The sequence below is a fragment of the Alosa alosa genome, chromosome 7, assembly GCF_017589495.1.
Source record: "Alosa alosa isolate M-15738 ecotype Scorff River chromosome 7, AALO_Geno_1.1, whole genome shotgun sequence".
In the NCBI taxonomy this organism is placed as follows: domain Eukaryota; kingdom Metazoa; phylum Chordata; class Actinopteri; order Clupeiformes; family Clupeidae; genus Alosa; species Alosa alosa.
In genome coordinates this window covers 14,515,550-14,534,961 of record NC_063195.1, presented here as the reverse complement: position 1 = coordinate 14,534,961, position 19,412 = coordinate 14,515,550, and the positions used below count along the sequence as shown (strand labels likewise).

Here is a 19,412-nt window from a genome sequence, read left to right as displayed (position 1 = left end):
TTGTTATAGTACCACATAAAGTTCTGATTTGTGCTGGAATATAAATACGCACTTAGGTCCGTCAGAACAAAGAACCCAACCAGGGGGGCCAAAAAGGTCTATTCCAGCTGTTCAACCTGTTGGGTGATACTCCTGGTTGCTCCAAGCCTGACATTCTCGAACATGCCCTCAGCATTAGTCTCGAAAGGCTTACAACTCAAGCCGTAATTGCAATCGCAATCGCAATCAAAGCCAGATGGGTCTCTGTGGGTAGATCAGAGAGAGGGAGAGAGAGAGAGAGTGTGTGTGTGTGTGTGTGTGTGTGTGTGTGTGTGTGTGTGTGTGTGTGTGTGTGTGTGTGTGTGTTGTGTGTGTGTGTGTGTCCATGTGTCTGAGTCTGCTGGACTGATTGACTGGTTGTTATTGCTGAATCTGGTCTGTGGTGACTAGTGGGGAAATGGCGCCCCCTGTTGGATCACATCAGGAAAGGAGAAAGTCCGCCACACAGGGGCATCTCACTGGCCAAATGTAATCCATCAATTATTATTATTCTTCGCAGGCTTTGTGTTGTTAATCCGTACGTGACAAAGAGAAAACAGTTTCTTTCCTTTATTCCAACTGGTTCGTAAATCCTCCGCAGCAATCCACGATGCAATCCAATACAATCAATCCACTGTAAAAAAAAAAAAAAATTTTTCAAGGATCTGCCGAAAGAATATTTTTGTAATTATGAGTATCCTTTTTCTTGACAGGGTCCATTATATTGGAGAAGTCCAGAGTGAATGCTAGAAATGTTCCTCTCTCTCTGTGTGTGTGTGTGTGTGTGTGTGTGTGTGTGTGTGTGTGTGTGTGTGTGTGTATGTCGTGTGTGTATGTCATGTGTGTATGTGTCAGTTCATAAATGTGCACTGGAATCCATACATACATACTTGTTGTCAAAGGTCCATGTGTCAGTATGAGTATAATACAAATAAGCAAAGCTATGAGTGTAAAGTATGTATGGCGATGAGTCAGTGCATGCATGATTGCATGTAAGAGATTATGTCAAACATGTCTTTACAAGCATGTATTTGTGTGTGTGCGCGTGTGTGTGAGCATGTGTGCGCGCGTGTGTGTGTGTGTGTGTGTGTGTGTGTGTGTGTGTGTGTGTGTGTGTGTGCATTGTCCTCATCAGCAGAAAGCGCCTTCGTCCTGGAAGTGCGTCTTCTGCAGAACCTTCACGTGCCGCTCGTAGATCTTCAGAGCGGGGCCGAGTCGGATGGAGAGGCCGGTGAGGACGTCATTCCGCTGCATCAGGAGGAGCGACTTGCCATCTATCTCCTGCGGAGAGCAGAGAAGAAAAAAAATCAAGGAATTATGGGAAATGTAGTCCGAATCAATCAGAGTCAGTATCAATGCCATTGTGCCAAGTTACTCAGAGGAACCAGGAAAATGAAGGCTTTAGTGATACATATGGAACTACATAGACCATAGAATTCCAGTAGAGTTGAAGTAGAATAGAATCAGGAAGAAACGTAAGAGCCAACCGAACATTAGCCCAGTTCAGCTCTGTAGCCAGCCTACAATAAAGAGAGCCTTTCCCTTTTCATTTAGGGAAAGAGGGATGAGGGAACAGGTAACCCCAATGAAATACAATCTCAGATCTTTTGGTATTGTAGCTTCGGAGTAGGACACTGCGTGCTACGCCTCCCACAATGCTTCACACTGGGGATTCTGGGAGAACTGGGGGGGGGGGTTATTCTCTACTGTATGTCTTTATCTTTATTTACTGTTTATGTACGTTTAGTGTAGTGCGATTCCCTTTTTAGTTCTACCTCATGTGTGACCCTTCTTGTCGGTGTGGCTGTGTCCAACCCTGTGTGTATGATGCATGAGTGTTCTTGACTTCCCTAGAGTGTGCTGGGTCTGTGCCCCTGCTCCTGACCAGCAATAAAGCTGCATGTTGTGAGTCAAGCCTCGCACAAGTCATTACAGTATTAATAACCATAACACTGGCTCTCTGTCAGCGCTGGGTCATGTTTAAAGAATTTGCTGTGGCATCTCCTGGTGAGGTTGTGAGTGTATGTGTGTGTTTTTGCATGTGTGTGAGTGTGTGTGTGTGTGTGTGTGTTTATATGTGTGTGTGTGTGTGTGTGTTTATATATATATGTGTGTGTGTGTGTGTGTGTGTGTGTGTTTTATATGTGTGTGTGTGTGTGTGTTTATATATATGTGTGTGTGTGTGTGTGTGTGTGTGTGTGTGTGTGTGTGTGTGTGTGTGTGTGTGTGTGTGCGCGTTCGTATCATTACCTGCGTCCTGAAGGCCAGTGCCTGCTCTGGGAAGCCCACTGAGGTGAAGTAGTTGACCACGTCCGCTACAGTCCATTCCACTGGGTTCATGCTGCCACTCTCCACTTTCACAAACCTACACACACACACAATTAATAAATAAACAACATAAAAGCAGAATAAATATTAACAAAGAAATAAACAACAAATAAACAATGATACGATATCATTTTAATGTGCTGTTCAAAAGTAATCAGTCAACCCATTGAATGAATTGCAGTACTTTTTAGTACTAGCACAATGGCCACTCAAAGCGCTTCACACAACCATAGACAACACAAACGCTGAATATTTAAGGCAAACTACATAACTATACTGATTATTAAAGCTGCAGTTGGCAAGTCTGACAGATTGAGGGGACAAAATTCTGAATGTTTACAACTCTCATGCCCCTCCCCCACTACCACCGAGCACCCTCTCATCGAGTTTGTGCTTGTCAGTGCGCACCAGACTGCACCAGACTGTGATTGACAGTCAGATCTCACACAGCCCTGCTCTGATTGGGCCAGAAGAACCAGTAGTTGTGGATTTTTGCAAAACAAATAATAGGCTTTAGGTGGAGGTAGAAGTGCGTTTTTTTTCTAAAAACGGCTGATTTATGTTCTTCTGTTGGAGCATAGTGTCGGTTTCAGTGAATATAATCAAAAAAATCTTGCCAACTGCAGCTTTAAGGGCAACGGACAGTGATGTTTGTCCTGAATACTTGAGCAGTGACAACGTCACCACCTGACAATCAGTCGACCCAAGTTCAATTCCTGAACTTGACCTTTGCGAGTCCGTGTCACTTTGAGTAGAAGCGTCTGCTAAATACCAGTTAAAATACCAACTTTAACTTCATGGTCAAGGTTACCAATATATTTAAGGTCTTACTAACCCTATGCCTCTGTGTTTGACATCACAGTATATTGCTTTAGGCCTTAGTATCATGAAAATGACTAGTGGAAAGAACCAAGATGACTGTCAGAACTGCACTATTTATCTATTCTGTGAGCATTTTACATTTAAATGTATTCCCTGTCTAGATTCTTATTAACAAAGGCAACTTGGAAAACAAATAGGGTACATGTTTTTCACTGAGTAGTCTGGCATTCAATTGTGCTTTTGAATGTGCACATTGTTATTATTAAGATAAATTAGCCTTTTCAGGTTGTACACATTTGTAAACATTAAGTGGAAATTCATCAGGAAGCCCAACAGCTGCAAACTCATTGAGAAGTGAGATCATCTATCTATAAAGCAAGAAGCATCTGTGTGTCTGTCCTAATGTCTGTGGCACACATATCTCGCATATCTGACTGTTTGTCAGACTGATTTCAAACTTGGCAGGTGTCTTGCTACGGGCATTAGTAAGTGCAGTGCCAATTTCGTTAAATATATCGGAGAAAAGAAGCACACATTGGCATTCGCCGAGAGCCACTCCCCCTCCCACACAGCACTGTACTGTAAGCTACCAGTGAGGATAGAAGCAGGGATTTGGCAGAACTGGATCATTGTAGGTTACACGGGTAAAAAGTTAAGCGAAAAAGTTAAGCGAGTGTGTGTTAACATGTCTGACCTGAACAATAAAGACCCCCTGTATGCGGTTTGCTTGCATAAAATGACTCCGCGGATTTTGCAACAACACACCAACACACACAGGTAGGCTATGCAGTGGCTCTTCAAAATGACGTAAAAAATGATGTGCAATAAACGGACACTTCGAATAGCCCATGCTACTTTGGACTGTCTTTAGACTTTGAATAAGCAAACGACAATTCCAGCTTCAAGGTCCTAAATTGAAACGAGCGATAATGGTCGCGAATTAAAGAAAGTCTCAGAATGCCACACATGCAAAGCATAACCAGCGACAAGCAATGAGTGGCAGACAGAGTGTGATGTCACTTATAGGCCACCAGAGACTATTTTTGAGTCACACCGTTGCAAATTTCATATGATGATGCATCATTCCACAAAATGGTTTGTTTTCTCTATTATCAAGTTATTCAATAGGCTAAGCATGACTCAAAACAGCTGTTAGGATTATGTCATTTTGATTTGCAAAAAATGTCACATGCAGCCATGCCAATTCTGCTCACTTCACATTTATTATATTATCTGTATTCATTATTGAATACTTACCTGGAATTATGTTTTTCCCTATTCTATTTTCAAAGCAGGCCTACCTGCAGGCATGTAATTGGGCTACAGGAATAGCATGTTTGAACGGGCACTGCACTAGTGACACAAATATGAGATTAGACTGTTGTTAGACTAAACATTCTGAAGGTTCCATTTGAAGATGTTGTAATGAGCTCAAGCGATCATTTTAACTTAAAAATATAAATATATGGTATAGAACTCCATATATGGCATACAACTCCAATGGCTAGTGAAATGAACACTCCTCTGTCTTACAAATTCTAAGATTTAAGTATCTCACTAAAGATGGTCTAAGCAGGACTAGGAGGGGTTCTGTTTCAGCGGCTATCTGCGGTGCTAAAGCACACTTCCTAGTTTGGTCTCCGTCTCTTCCTCCGTAACACTCCTCCGTTTCTCCCTCCCTCTCTCTGTACTACATTTCTCCGTTCATTCCTCTCTACCTCTATACTTCCAATTCTCCATTCATCCCTCTTTCTCTCCCTCTGTACTTACGCTCCTCCATTCATCCCTCGTTCCTCGGAGGGCCCCAGGTCTCTGGGAGACGCCGTCGGGGTCAGCAGGCAGGACGAGACGCCCACCTCCATCTTACAGTCCGAACCTGAGAACACACACACAAAGAGACAGAGAGAGTCTTAAAACACACACAGATACATACACACACACACGCAAGCGCGCGCACACACACACACACCTCCATCTTACAGTCCGAATCTGAGAACACACACACACACAAAGAGACAGAGAGAGAGTCATAAATTAATTGGGGCAGCCGTGGTCTACTGGTTAGCGCTTCGGACTTGTAACCGGAGGGTTGCCGGTTTGAACCCCCACCAGTAGGCCCGGCTGAAGTGCCCTTGAGCAAGGCACCTAACCCCTCACTGCTCCCCGAGCGCCGCTGTTGTTGCAGGCAGCTCACTGCGCCGGGATTAGTGTGTGCTTCACCTCACTGTGTGTTCACTGTGTGCTGAGTGTGTTTCACTAATTCACGGATTGGGATAAATGCAGAGACCAAATTTCCCTCACGGGATCAAAAGAGTATATATACCTTTACTTATACTAAACACACACAGATACATACACACACGCAAGCACACACACACATGCACACACACCTCCATCTTACAGTCCGAACCTGAGAACACACACACACACAAAGAGACAGAGAGAGTCATAAACACACATAGATACATACACACGCGCAAGCGCACACACACATGCGCACACCTCCATCTTACAGTCCGAACCAGAGAACACACACAAAGAGAGAGTCATGAACACACACACACCCCAACACACACACACACTCACCCCAACACACACACACACACAGAGAGAGAGAGTCACAGAGAGAGAGAGAGTCACACAGAGAGAACACAGTCATCTATTTTTTTTTCTCACACACTCTCTCTCACACACACACACACACACACACACACACACACACACACACACAATACATCATTTCACTCTCAATATATATCACTAGCACACTTAAATCTCAGAGCCTAAGCCTGACAACTCAAAGAGAGTCATTAACAGAGACATGCCCAAACACACACACTTCTAGTCTGGTTAGCACGCAGACCTTCTCAATTGTTAACTTTTTGAGGAGATATGTGTGATTAGAGAAATATGTGATTAGAATTAGAACACACACACACCTCTAGCCTGACACTCACTCACATACGCTCACACCCCACAAGCATTGTATCACAAGCATCACACACACACATACACACACACACACAGAGAGAGAGAGAGAGAGAGAGAGAGAGAGAGAGAGAGAGAGAGAAACACACACACACACACACACCTCTTCAGTCCAAACCAAACAGATATAGTTTTTAACACACACCCCAAGTTGACAACAGAGTGAGATCCAGAGTCATAACACAACATATCACAACAACACATCCTTTACCACCGGAACCTGACAACAGTGGGAGATAAAGTCAAACACACATGCACACACCCGCCAAACACACACAACCATGCACACGCAACCATGCACACACGGCCATACACACACAACCATGCACACACGGCCATACACACACAATCTGAGTCTGATCACCCTGTCACTTCTCCATGACAATGACACTACTCAACAGATATCGATTTTGTTAGTATATGTTTTGGGCTTTTTGTCTTTATCTAGTTAGTACAGGGAAGAGCAAGTGTGGGGAGAGAGATATAAGTATATATACTCTATAAGTATATATACTCTTTTGATCCCGTGAGTAAAATTTGGTCTCTGCATTTATCCCAATCTGTGAATTAGTGAAACACTCTCAGCACACAGTGAACACACAGTGAGGTGAAGCACACACTAATCCCGGCGCAGTGAGCTGCCTGCAACAACAGCGGCGCTCGGGGAGCAGTGAGGGGTTAGGTGCCTGCTACTGGTCGGGGTTCAAACCGGCGCTAACCAGTAGGCCACGGCTGCCCCTGATGGGTTCAGGCTCAGGAACTGGCCGCAGGCGGGATTCGAACCCGGGTCCTTGAGGTCCCGTGTTAGCCCCACTGGGACTGTCTTAGTGTCCCCGCCGGCCTCACGCCAGCAGCAGCAACGCCTCCTCAATATGCACTCACGCTCCAGTGCCACGGGCACATGCCCATGAGATAGCCCAGACCTCACCCACAATGGACAAACGCGCCATGGCAAGCCACATGTTCCAAACACACACACACACACACACGCACACACACACACACACACAATGTGTAGGCTAATGGCAACAGCAGCTCTACACACACATACATACACACACACACACACACACACACACACACACACACACACACACACACACACACACACACACACACAATGTGTAGGCCAAAGCAAAGGAGAATGAAAGAAGAACTTACAGCTCTTACTGGCAACAGAGGAAGTGAGGCACGGGGCATCAGACACCATGACCACTGGATCCTGAGAAAGAGGGGGAGGACAGAGAGAGAAGGGGGAGAGAGGGGGGGGGGAAAGAGAAACATAGCGAGAGAGGAAGAGAGAGAGGGGGAAAGAGAGAAAGAGAAAGAGGGAGAGTGAAGGGGGGAGAGAGAAGGTGGAGAGAGGGATGGGAGGAGACATACAGTGAAAAAAAGAGAATGAGAAAGGAGACATAGAAAGAGAGAGATGGATGAACGCCCGTGTTAGAAATGGACCAAATTAGACAAAATAAATAAATGAAGAGGAGTGTGTGATGTGTGAGTGTGTGTGTGTGTGGGGGGCAGATTATACATGAGCCCAACTCAAATCAGTTTTTAATGTGTGTGTGTGTGTGTGTGTGTGGTTACATGCGAGTCTGAAGAGTGTTTATCGCCGCCTCAAATAAATGTGTGTGTGTGTTACCTGTGTGTCTGGGGGTTGCTGGTCAGTTGTGTCCATTTTTTCTTCCTCCTCCACCTGAGACACACTTTGCTCCACCACTGAGAGAGAGGGAGAAGAGAGACTATTGAACCAATATTCAAACCTTGATCGTTGGTTGTTGTCTCTGTTTTGCTTTAAATGTAACAATGTGCTTTGGCAACACTGCACACGAAAAGCCATTGCCAACACACCTATCTGAATTGAATTGAACTGACACACTTGTTCACTGAACCAATATTCAAAGCTTTACATTATGGTGCCCTGGAGGTCTGTCAGGCTATCCTGCTGTCCAACACATTCATTTCCCACCACTGTCACAAACCAGGGCCAGCAATGTGTCCAGCAAACACTTCATACAGTTATGTTTATCTTTCACACTTCATACCGTTCTGGGGTGTGCTTCCCATACAACTACGGAGGTTAGCTTTTTACTAACATGGTACCATGCATTGTTTAATAAACCAACATCTAAGTTACCAAACTTCAGTAGTCTTAACTGGTGGTTAATGACGTATAGTAACGTGGACTGCCACACCTGCAAATAACAGAGACCTAATGATGGACTACTTTAGTTTAATCTGTGAATCACCTGTTTTTTTTTTCCGTTTTTTTTTTCATTCATGGTCATGAAGTAAATTAATTGGTTTATATAGGCTGATGCTGACCTTAAATGAACGACGGCTTTGAATTTGCACACAAATAACTGCCGTCAGTGACGTCTTTGACATGAAGATTCCCGGAACTATGCTTTTTACTACAGGTCGAGAGGTATAGTTTGAACTAACTAACTTTACGACAGTGTACACAAACGTACGTTGGAACTGTGGTTTATCACACCTGAGTTCAATATCTCTAGCCACACCCAGGCCTGATTACTGCCACACCTATTCTCAATCAAGAAATCACTTAAATAGGACCTGCCTGACAAAGTGAAGTAGACCAAAACAAAGATCCTCAAAAGCTAAACATAATGCAAGAGCCAAAGAAATTCAGGAACAAATGAGAAAGAAAGTAAGTAAGTGAGATCTATCATTTCTAAAGCTTTGGGACTCCAGCGAACCACAGTGAGAGACATTATCCACAAATGGCGAAAACATGGATCTGTGGTGAACCTTCCCTGGAGTGGCCGGCCGACCAAAATTACCCCAAAAGCGCATGATGACTGGGGTCACAAAAGACCCCACAACAACATTCAAAGAACTGCAGGCCTCACTTGCCTCAGCTAAACTCAGTGTTTATGACCCCACCATAAGAAAGAAACAAAAATGGCCTGCATGGCAGAGTTCCAAGAGGAAAACCCCTGCTGAGCAAAAGAACATTTAAGGCTTGTCTTATGTTTGCCAGAAAACATCTTGATGATCCCCAAGACTTTAGGGAAAATACTCTGCGGACTGACGAGACAAAAGTTTAACTTTTTGGAAGGTGTGTGCCCCGTTACATCTGGCATAAAAGTAACATCGCATTTCAGAAAAAGAACATCATGCCAACAGTAAATATGGTGGTAATGGTATGATGGTCTGGGACTGTTTTGCTGCTTCAGGACATGGAAGACTTGCTGTGATAAATGGAACCATGAATTCTGCTGTCTACCAAAAAATCCAGAAGGCAAATGTCTGGCCATCTGTTTGCTGCGGAATGGAACCTCATTCTGCAAGCTACCAAACAATTGGGTTCTGTAGCAGGACAATGGGTTCAGGACAATGATCGAAAACACACCAGCAGGTCCACCTCTGAATGGCTGAAGAAAAACAAAATGAAGACTTTGGAGTGTCCTACTCAAAGTCCTGACCTGAATCCTATTGAGATGCTGTGGCATGGCGGTTCATGCTCGAAAACCCTCCAATATGACTCATTTACAACATTTCTGCAAATATGAGTGGGCCAAAATTCCTCCACAGCGCTGTAAAAGTATCTGGGAATCTGGCTTGATGAAAAACAAAAGTTCTCTTTCCATATAAACTATCTTACCAAAAAGCTGAGGCAAAAGATTGGTCTTCTGTACAGAAACAAATCAAGCCTCCCCATGTCATGCGGAAAAAGGATTGTTGAAGCCATTTTCAACAATCCCAGAGAGGCAGGGTCTCTTAGAAGTAAAGATGTAGGGGTATTCATCACTCTGTGTAAACCCATGTGCACAAATGATGAAACAATGTAATTTTAATGCTTTTTAATATGAAATTGTAAAGTATTTGGGGAGTTCATCCTCTACAGGACATAATATAATTAAAACATTCAGCGAATCCAGAGAAATCTGGATTTTCTGAAACAAGGGAAAGAGCTGAAAAACGAATTGGATGGCCGTGGTCTTTTGGACCTCAGATGGCACTGTATCAACACCAGACCTGTTTCCAGACCTGTCATTGTATGGGCTCAGGAAAACCTCTGATAACCATTGTTTATGTCAGTGTTTCTCAAACTTTTTCAGACCAAGGACCACATAACCAAAAAAAAAAACCCTCACGGACCACCTAGCTAAAAAAAAAGATTTCAACAGTGTATTACACAACAGACCTACTCACTGAACCACCTTGCTTATTGTCTTTGCACCTTGCTTATTGTGTCAGAGGATTCATATGATTTAAACTGGCATATCTTACATAAGCAGTGTTGCAGAACTGTTTGGATTTACATACAAGTTGGATCAATGTTGCAAACAACTCATCTATATTATATTTTATCCCGTCTGCTTGCGGACCACCAGTGGTCCCCGGACCACACTTTGAGAAACACTGGTTTATGTGCACAGTTTGATACTCAATTCCAAAAATGCATCCAAAAATTGTATTAAGACATGATACAGAAAATACCACCATCTTATCTGGGCCTGAGCTTGTTTAAAATGGACTGAGGTAAAAAAGGTCCTGTGGTTAGACCAATCAAAATTTGCCAATCTTTTTGGAAATCATGGACTCATCTGGGCTAAAGAGGAGAGGGCCTATCCAAGTATCCAACCTATCCAACTTGTTTAGTGCTCAGTTCGATACCCAACATCTATGAGGGTGTGGAGGAGCATTAGTGACAGCATTTCATTATCAACTTTAACAAACGGTCTCCTCAGTTCCTAAAACATTTACAGAATTTTGTTATGAAGAGGGAAAGCCGCCAGTGTTGTAGTACTCGAGTCCGAGACTCGAACTCGAGTCCGAGTCATTAGCTAAATTTAGAGACTCGTGACTTGACTTGGACTTGAGCACTGAATGACTCGAACTTTTTATATATCATAAGGCTATAATTGTAGTATGTCATTAGGCTATAATTTGCTATATGATTTTAATATCTAAATTATTCGTAATAGTAATTTTAGTTCAAGGGAATGTTGGGCTACTGCTTCGTGTCGTAGGCTATAGCAAGTCACATCATGTTCACATGCAAAGCAAACTAACGTTAACTTTAACACCAATGGCCGCCGCTATTTCAATGTAGTAGGCTATTGCCAGGCAATATTAGTTCTCATACATGACATAACATTACCTAAGATTACACTGCTGCTGGATAGCTGATCATCTTGACTTGGTGAACAGTGTTTTCCCTGACTGACGCGAGAAGCGAGGTTCCATTCATTCATTTTCATTCGGGGCGTGCCCTGCCGTGCTTCTGTCTGTTAATTTGCAGCAGGCTATTATCGGATGAAAGAAAAATAAACTAAACGTTTTCCCGATCAAGATATAGCATACTTCTTAATTTTGGTGTCATAAAATATAGAAGCACAACATTAAATTGCCTAGTAGAGTGTCCATGTAGTGTCAATGTAGGCCTACGTGTCTGCGCAAGTGAAACTGACAAACTGAACCTCTCGTGGGTAGGCCAGAAACAACTATATTTAAAACCACAAATGAACTGGATTACTGTTACTGTTCAAACGAGCGATTTGATAGCCTAATCCACTGCACGAAAAATAAGGAAATAGAAACGTGTTCTATTTCTAACAGGTGAATATCGTAGAAAATAGTATGGCGATGGCAGCTTAAAAAAACATGTATTTCACTCATCTCGCTGAAATGAACGTGGCCTGTTGCACAAATAAATTAATTAGGCAGATGATCTACATCTCCGTTAACCTAAAGCTAGTTTTCATCTCTATTGTTGACGTGAAATATGTCTCCATAGTGTCAGTGAAGTGATAACATAATTATGCAGTTTCCGGTAGCCAGTGTTCACGTCACGGGAGTCAGAAAGAAGCTACCAAGACGGGCCCTGCTCTGTTTCTGTCCCTCCCAAATTGCGCTAAAATTGTGCAGGCTATTTAACAGCCAGAATTTTAATGCCCTTTTATGATCCACACTACCTCTTACAAAATAGGCCTACTCCAACGTCCATCTAGCTCTTTTTAAGTATGAACTTCTACAACACTGCCTATACAATTGTCAGCAGTCAGTAACAGCATAATGTGACTTAATGGTCTGTGTGATTAGGATGTGGATTGCTCATTTATTATGAGTAGGCCTATAGGCTATGGTATAGCTATGGTATGGTATTCTCTCCGTTATAATAAATACAACACATTGGGTTTGGCAAGAAATTTGGCAATACTACTTTCACACAAGTGATGGCACCCCTGCTTGTAGACAGAAGATTGTCCATTTTGCTTTTAAGGATTTCATCTGCAATGGAAAAAAATGGAACGACATGTAGGCTATGCTTACTTTAGTGCTGGACTTGGACTCGACTTGATCAATAGCGACTCGACTCGGACTCGACGTGGATCAATAGTGACTGAACTCGGACTTGACTCGGATGAGTAGTGGACTCGACTCGGACTTGACTTGGATTTTTTTTTTAATGACTTAGACTTGACTCGGACTTGAACACTGAGGACTCGAACCTGGACTCGGACTCGAGGCATAGTGACTTGACTACAACACTGGAAGCCGCACAGTGGTAAACATGCTCCCGTACCAACTTTTTTTGAAACATGTTGGCATCAAATTCAAAATGAACATATATTTTCCATGAAATAGTCAACTTTTTCATTTTCAACATTTGATATGTTGTCTATGTCCTTTTTGCTGCTAAATATGGGTTTACGAGACTGGTATATTATCACATTCTGTTTTTTTTTTTTTTTTTACATTTTACACGCCTCAACTTTTTCTGTTTTGGGGTTGTAGTTCCAACTATGTAAGTTGCTAGCATAGTTGCTAACTATGCTTTTGGGAAATGCACCCCTGTTTATTGGTCACTCACATCAGCACATTGGTGGTCTTATTCACCTTTTAAGAGGTTACCATTACCAGGCGCGCCTGCAGGTGTACGTCCGTACGCACTGTGCGTACCACCAGGCTCAACAACGAGATAAAATTTCCCTGTGTGTGTGTAATGTGTATTCACACCAAATTGGCCCACCATACCTTCCCAACTATGCACAGTATCCCATTAGCTGCCATCAGGCTATTTACAATTTTCTATTACGTAACTTAGTGAACACTTATCAAAATTAACGCGCACACATTTTGTTTGAGCAGGAGACACAATACGCATGCAGGCACGTAGGCTACTTGTTTTCTTTTACTCGGCTATCTATCTATATATGGTTATCAGCACACAATGTTGAGCTAATTCACTAATTCAATACTCATGATGGATCACAAGTTTAAACAACAGAAAGTATGGAGGCAGCAAGGCTAGAGGAGTTATTCCAGATGGGCAAGAACAAGGTAGGCAATTGGTGTGCTTGTCAGAACGTTAGACTGCATTACAGCTGTTTAAAGCCAGACGTCAAGAACAAAACAAGGTAACTTTAGCCTGTATAGGGCTGTATCAAGTTGTCCAAATGAATAGGTCATAGTAGACGTTGTTGTTGTATTATTGCATGTGGATGTTGTTATGCTATGTAGGCTATTTTTTTGCTGACCAATGCACGGCTAAACCGGGAAACGGACAAATATTGTCTACGCGTATTTCATTTTTTTTGCGGGGGGGCGATGGGTCGGGTGTGCGTACCATAGCATTAATTCCTGCAGGCGCCCCTGACCATTACAGTAGCAGTTTCACCTAAAGCAACTAAAATGTACAGATGACTGTACTTTAAGCAGTGAAGTGGACACTCTATGCCTTTTGTTTTGTTTTGTGTTTCCAAATGCTTTTTTGTCCAGATACAATTGTTTGTATGTGTTTGTTACACATCTTTCAGTAAAATTACATTAGCAGCAAGTGCAAGTCTCATTAAGTAACTCATTTGGCCCTTTAATAAATCGTTTTATACAGTATGCCACTCTCATATCATCAATCATATAATCATAAGCAACATGTTGCTGTTATAGCTTCTAGGCTACAATTATATACACCAGATATACCACATAAATCATACATCTCTTTCCAGGTTTTGGACTTGCCTCTAATCCTTTTTTTCCCACATTTTTTTATATTCAGAAAGGTTTCTATAATATTTGATGTAGCTGTTCATAGCACATATAGACTGTGGAGAAGTAGAAGTGATCCTGACTACACACTGATTTCTGTGAGATGTCAGACCGGTTTAAGCTTCAACAGTGTGTTGTATTTCCAAAGGTTGCTATATTTCCCACGATGCACAACCTCCATCTTAAAACCTCCAGTGTTGCTCCAATGGGGTCTAGGCATACTGTATAACTGTTAACTACCCAATGGAATGTGCCTTTGACTAGTAAGAGGCTGTTTACATCTCTATTAGATAGTTCCAGCCTCTCCCTACTAGCCTAGAATCCAGCCTGAATTTACCCCGCCCACAACATTTGAGTTCGGAAATTCGGTCTGGAGTCACTCCATTGAGAAGTCTCTATTCCCCACCCAGAGGTGTTTCGGGCCAATCAAATCGTCTGGACGGGCTTTATACGATGATGGACAGATGAGCAGATGAGATAACGTAGTCATCCACGTCAACTGAGCGTAAGTTACTTGAGTTGATTTTGTTTGCAACAAAAATGCTGGAGAAGCAAGATGTTTAGATTCCGCTTCGTGTCTGTTGCACAAGACATCAACGGCGGAATAACATTAAAAGACAAACAGAAAAACAGCAAATAAGGCTTTTGTCAAGAGGAAGGATGTTTTCTGTCCTACTGGATTCATATATTTTGTGGCTCTGATTGGTTAGGTCTATCCAATTGCGTGCAGAACCATTTTCCCCCTGTGTCAGTTGAAACACGCCCCATAATCAAATCCAAATGGCGTGTTACCAGACTCACGTTTTGATAACAATTCGAGACTGGCTTCCCTAGGCTATCGCCTGACCATAAAAGCTTGAATTTGTTTATTTAGCAGAGACAGCACAGACCTTGCCTAAGGGCATGGATCATGCTGTATCATTTCATTTTTGGGATATGGTATGTCTGCAGCCGCTTAACCCAGCATATAATGCATATGCATACACCGAGGAAGCCGTATTAAAACTCCTCTATAATGACATATAGTTATGTAGTATGAGTAGCATGGTAAAGGAAAACATAGAAAACATTGGACGTGGAAAGGCATAGAAAGGCCACATTAAATCCTCCTAACATATACACACACACACACACACACACACACACACACACACACACCTTACCTTCATCACTCAGCTGGGCCTCTGTCTTGACAGTGTGGTTCAGGGTGGTTGGGGTCGGGGTGGTGGTGGGAGAGGAGGGGGGTGGCACTGCTTTCGCCACTGTAGCATCGGCATGACCCTTGACCTTCGCCTGTGGCACCTGCTCATCTCCCTCTGCCTTCCTTTCACTCTTCACCTCCCTCTCTTTCTCCTTCTCTTTCTTCTCCTCTTCCTTGTCATCCTTTTTCTGTGCCTTCACTTTGCTGTCCACCTCCATCGTCTGTTCCTCTCGTTTCGGCTCCACCTGTCAATCAGCGGCAGTCACAGTAAGACCGCGGTCTCTTTCCACCACTCTCTGATGGCAATTCGCATGATGGCAATTAATCTGGAAGACTGTGCCCAAAGAGCGGCAGTCGCTTATAACAAAAGCAAAAAACACCTTAAACATGTAATGTTATTTGGTCGTTTTAACTGTGACTTGGGAACTACCCGTGCATTATTTGCTGCTCCGGTGGACTAGATTTCTGGCTTCGCTCTTACATTGGGGCAGCGCGAAGCTTTGCTGCCGAGCAAGGTGATCCGTCGCTTGAGTTCATCAATTGAACCCGGTTCAATGGAACTCAGAGCTGCAAAGGGCCGTCGTTGTGATATACGTGAGACATAAAGTGGAGAAAGGGAAATGTCACAAGCAGTTTCGCTGCTTTGTTTCGCTTCTAGCTTCTGTTTTGAGTGACGGGAGACGCTGTCATCCGTGCGAGATTACTCAGCACCAATCTTTTTCACTGTAAAAATGTCAGCCCAGCGCGAAACACACACACAATTTTACATCGACACACACCAATCAGGCATGCGTGCCCCTGAAACGTCCGTTTCCTCATTGCTCCCCTCAGTCCCGACCTCTTTACGTCCAGGGGTTTGTGACAACGCGTGCGTGCCGTTTCAAGGGACCGAGCTGCCTGTGACCTACACAATGTCGCAACAAAAGCCGCTCCACCTTTTTCCATTGGCACAACACAGTCAGAGCGCTTCGCGACGTTTATTTTCAACTCATTTATCACCTTTCCAGCCAATAGCCTACTACCCCCCCCCCTCCCCCTTGACAAAAATATGCATTAACCGAAAGAAGAAACATGTTCAACCAAAGGGAGAATAAGAACTGGACGGGGCGGCGATATAACACACATAGCAGAGATGGGCAGTGGGATTGAGTCGCACAAACGGAAATAAGAGGCTTAAACCAACATCGGCGGTTAGGGCTCTCGCCTCTGCCCGAACCGAGTTTCCGCCATTCGCGCGTGCTTTTTTTTTTTTTTTTTTACCTCGCATGACCGAGGTAGGCTACTGAGCGAGCGGAGGCTCGCCCGGGATCTGCGCGAGACTCATAGTCTGCCCCCTCCTCTCCACCAGTCACCCCTCCTTCTCTTCGGAGCGCCTCTAACTTACGGACACCGCCTAGTGAAAAACATCCAGCACAACTTTCCCCCGAAAATTGGACATAAAACAGCCAAATCATCCACGACAACGCAACGCCATCGAAATCCACCCCGTTAGCGCACGACTCAGAAGATAAATGACACTTGAGGGAGTCACGTTGTTGCTTCGACTGCGGGTTTAACAACGATGTTCTCTCCGTCTCTGTCTTTCTCTTCCTCGAGGCGCGCGCATGTGTGAGGGTGTGCGTGGATCCTGGTACAGAACAAGAGAAGCGGCCGCGCCAGATTGAACGCACGGCGCTAGCCCCAGCTCTCACACACACGCTATGCACCTTTTGTGCTCTCTCTCTCTCTCTCTGTCTCAATTACACACACACACACACACACACACACTGAATCAAAACTGACTGATCGCTCTCGCACACACACACAGCCTACAGATGCGTGTCTTGCAAAGCGAACATGTTTGGTGTCGGTTTTTTTCCCTTTTTTCTTTCTTTTTTTTTCGCTCGACCCACCGCTCCCCAGAGCCCAGTCAGCTCGTGAGCCACCCGTTCTGTTCACACACAGACACACTCACTCACATCCATAGACGTCCCTTTAAACCGAGACTGACGTGGGTCAGGCCTACAGCCGCGCCATGAAAATAGTTTGCATGTGAGGCAGGTTAGTTATTGACGGAAAACAGAAAGGAAAGACAGTGACGGGAATTAGACGGTGCGAACGTGTCCGTGTCTTTGCCATTAAGAAATTAAGAGGTGTGTCATCATTTATTTACGGACAGACACGGTGTAACACCGTGCCGAGCTCGGGACGTGTATATAATATTAAGTTACCTTCTTCGCGAGCTGTCTGTCCTGCAGTGCGCTCTTCAGAAGTCTCGCGGGTGGCTTGGCGGCCCCCATCCCCCTCGTAGGCAGGGCGATGTGGCCGAGGTGGGTCCGTCGGAGGCGACCCCTCGCCACCTCTCGCTCCAGCACGGCTTTGACTCGGCTGCGGGTCAGCTTCTCCTCGCCGAGGCCGCTCTGCGTGCTGAGGTAGCCGAGGATCTCCTTCAGACCTAGCGGCGTGGGGGCCCGTGGTGTTGCGGCGGACGCCCGACTCCGCTCCGTCAGACTTCGTACGGACTCCACCAGCCGGTCACCCAAATCGGCGCTGGCTTGGTCCGATGCTTCGCCCTCGCTCGGCCCCTTCGTTGGGCCGACAGCGGCGCGGAGTTTGGGTTTGAGCGTCGGTTGCAGTTTTCGGCTGAGGTGATTATTGTTGCCGACATCACCACCGCCGCCGCCACTGCTGCTGCTCGAACTAGCACTCGTGCAAGTTTTCTTTGCCTTATCTCCGTTGTCCTCGCGGCTAGGCGAGTGCGTCTCCTCTCGCGCTGCTGCTGTTGACTTGGTGTTGTGTTGACTCGCGGCATCACACACGTCGTCCTTCTTCATGTCTTTCGAGCAGTCGGCCGAGTTGCAGTTCCCTCCAGCTTGTGGCATTAATCTCTTGTCTTTCGGTGCACTTGCTTTCACGCCACAGCCGCTCCCGACAGTGCAGTCCGTTGCGCCACAACTGACACAACTGTTTCCGCTAGTCTGAGGCAAAACCGTTTCGCTCTTCTCCGACACAGTGACTGGGGCTGGGGCTTGGGCTTGGGCCGGGGGGTGGGGGTCAAGGTTCTGCCTCGCCTCCGTGGAGTCGGGGTCCTTGTCTCCAAACTCCTCTTGGTCCGTGAGGCTGTGCGCGCTGTCGCCGTTGTTGTTGAAAGTGGCGTGTTTGGCTTGTTCGCCCAGTGACTCGCCGCTGCCGCTACTGCGGTCGGGCGTGAGCTCACTCTTTTTTCGGCTTTTCCTTTGCACTTTCGCGGCGTTCCGGTAGGAAATCGAGCCCTTGTAGCTAACTTTAAGCACTGTCTGTTCTTGGATCAGTTTCTCCAGTTCTGCACGGGTGCGATCTGGGTCTGACCCGTGTCTCCTTCGGACCATTCGACATATCCTCTCAAGGTCCGGTCTGGCTTTTCGAGACCGCAGCGAATCGATAGTCTCCAAAATCCAGTCGCGGTATTTGGGTTCTGACATGTTTTCCGAGTGGGTTTCGTTGGGTTTGGCCCGAGCGTCTCGGTTTTGTTGTCTCCGAAGTGACGCTGAAAGCTCCGATCCGCTCCGAGCCCGGCTAGGAATGAAGCGGAAGCAGCCTGCTGTACGCCTGCGTTGGCCACGATGTGCGCTTAAGGTGGACTGACAGAGAAAAAAGGGACGCACTCAGCGCGGCAATGCTGTTTAAGGTGGTATTGCGGAGATAACAGATTTTTGCGCACCTTACCACGCCGTCTTTTGTTCAGGCTCAATCCTCAGCCCCAATATTCACTGACCTCGATATTCTTGCATCAGAAAAGGAATCGGTCTGAAATTTTATACGAAATATATCTTGCTTCTCATCAAATGGTCAAGCAACCACAAACCCAACCATGACAGGCTGAATTTTGAAGGCTAAATGTTGATGTCCAATATATAATGGAGCATAGTTGTCTGCATTAATCATGTTACCATTCGGTTTTATTTGAATTATTATCATCTGTGATGCCTTCGGTGCTCAGATGAGTATCTGCCCTTGGCTTTACAGTTTCATGACAAACGCATCAAATCGTCTGATAAGCGTAGTGTTCATAGTCACA

General features: G+C 44.9%; 1 protein-coding gene across 1 annotated transcript; it reads right to left on the bottom strand.

The window, feature by feature from the left end:
* On the bottom strand, window positions 1-18,897 carry samd1b (sterile alpha motif domain containing 1b). Its single transcript, XM_048247396.1, has 7 exons — window positions 17,587-18,897; window positions 15,339-15,621; window positions 7,799-7,875; window positions 7,318-7,378; window positions 4,939-5,044; window positions 2,269-2,383; window positions 1-1,299 (listed from the first exon to the last, which is right to left on the bottom strand). The coding sequence occupies exons 1-7, from the start codon at window positions 18,814-18,816 to the stop codon at window positions 1,150-1,152; spliced, it is 2,022 nt and encodes a 673-aa protein (XP_048103353.1). The 5' UTR covers window positions 18,817-18,897; the 3' UTR covers window positions 1-1,149.
* Window positions 18,898-19,412: the final 515 nt, after the last annotated feature.

Excerpts from the sequence above, each read along its gene's own strand:
- samd1b (XM_048247396.1), bottom strand. The coding sequence starts at position 18,816 with ATGTCAGAACCCAAATACCGCGACTGGATTTTGGAGACTATCGATTCG. Across the intron at positions 7,876-15,338 it reads GGCCCAGCTGAGTGATGAAG|TGGTGGAGCAAAGTGTGTCT; the intron begins GTAAGGTGTGTG and ends CCTCTCTCTCAG. Across the intron at positions 7,379-7,798 it reads AGCAACCCCCAGACACACAG|GATCCAGTGGTCATGGTGTC; the intron begins GTAACACACACA and ends CCTCTTTCTCAG.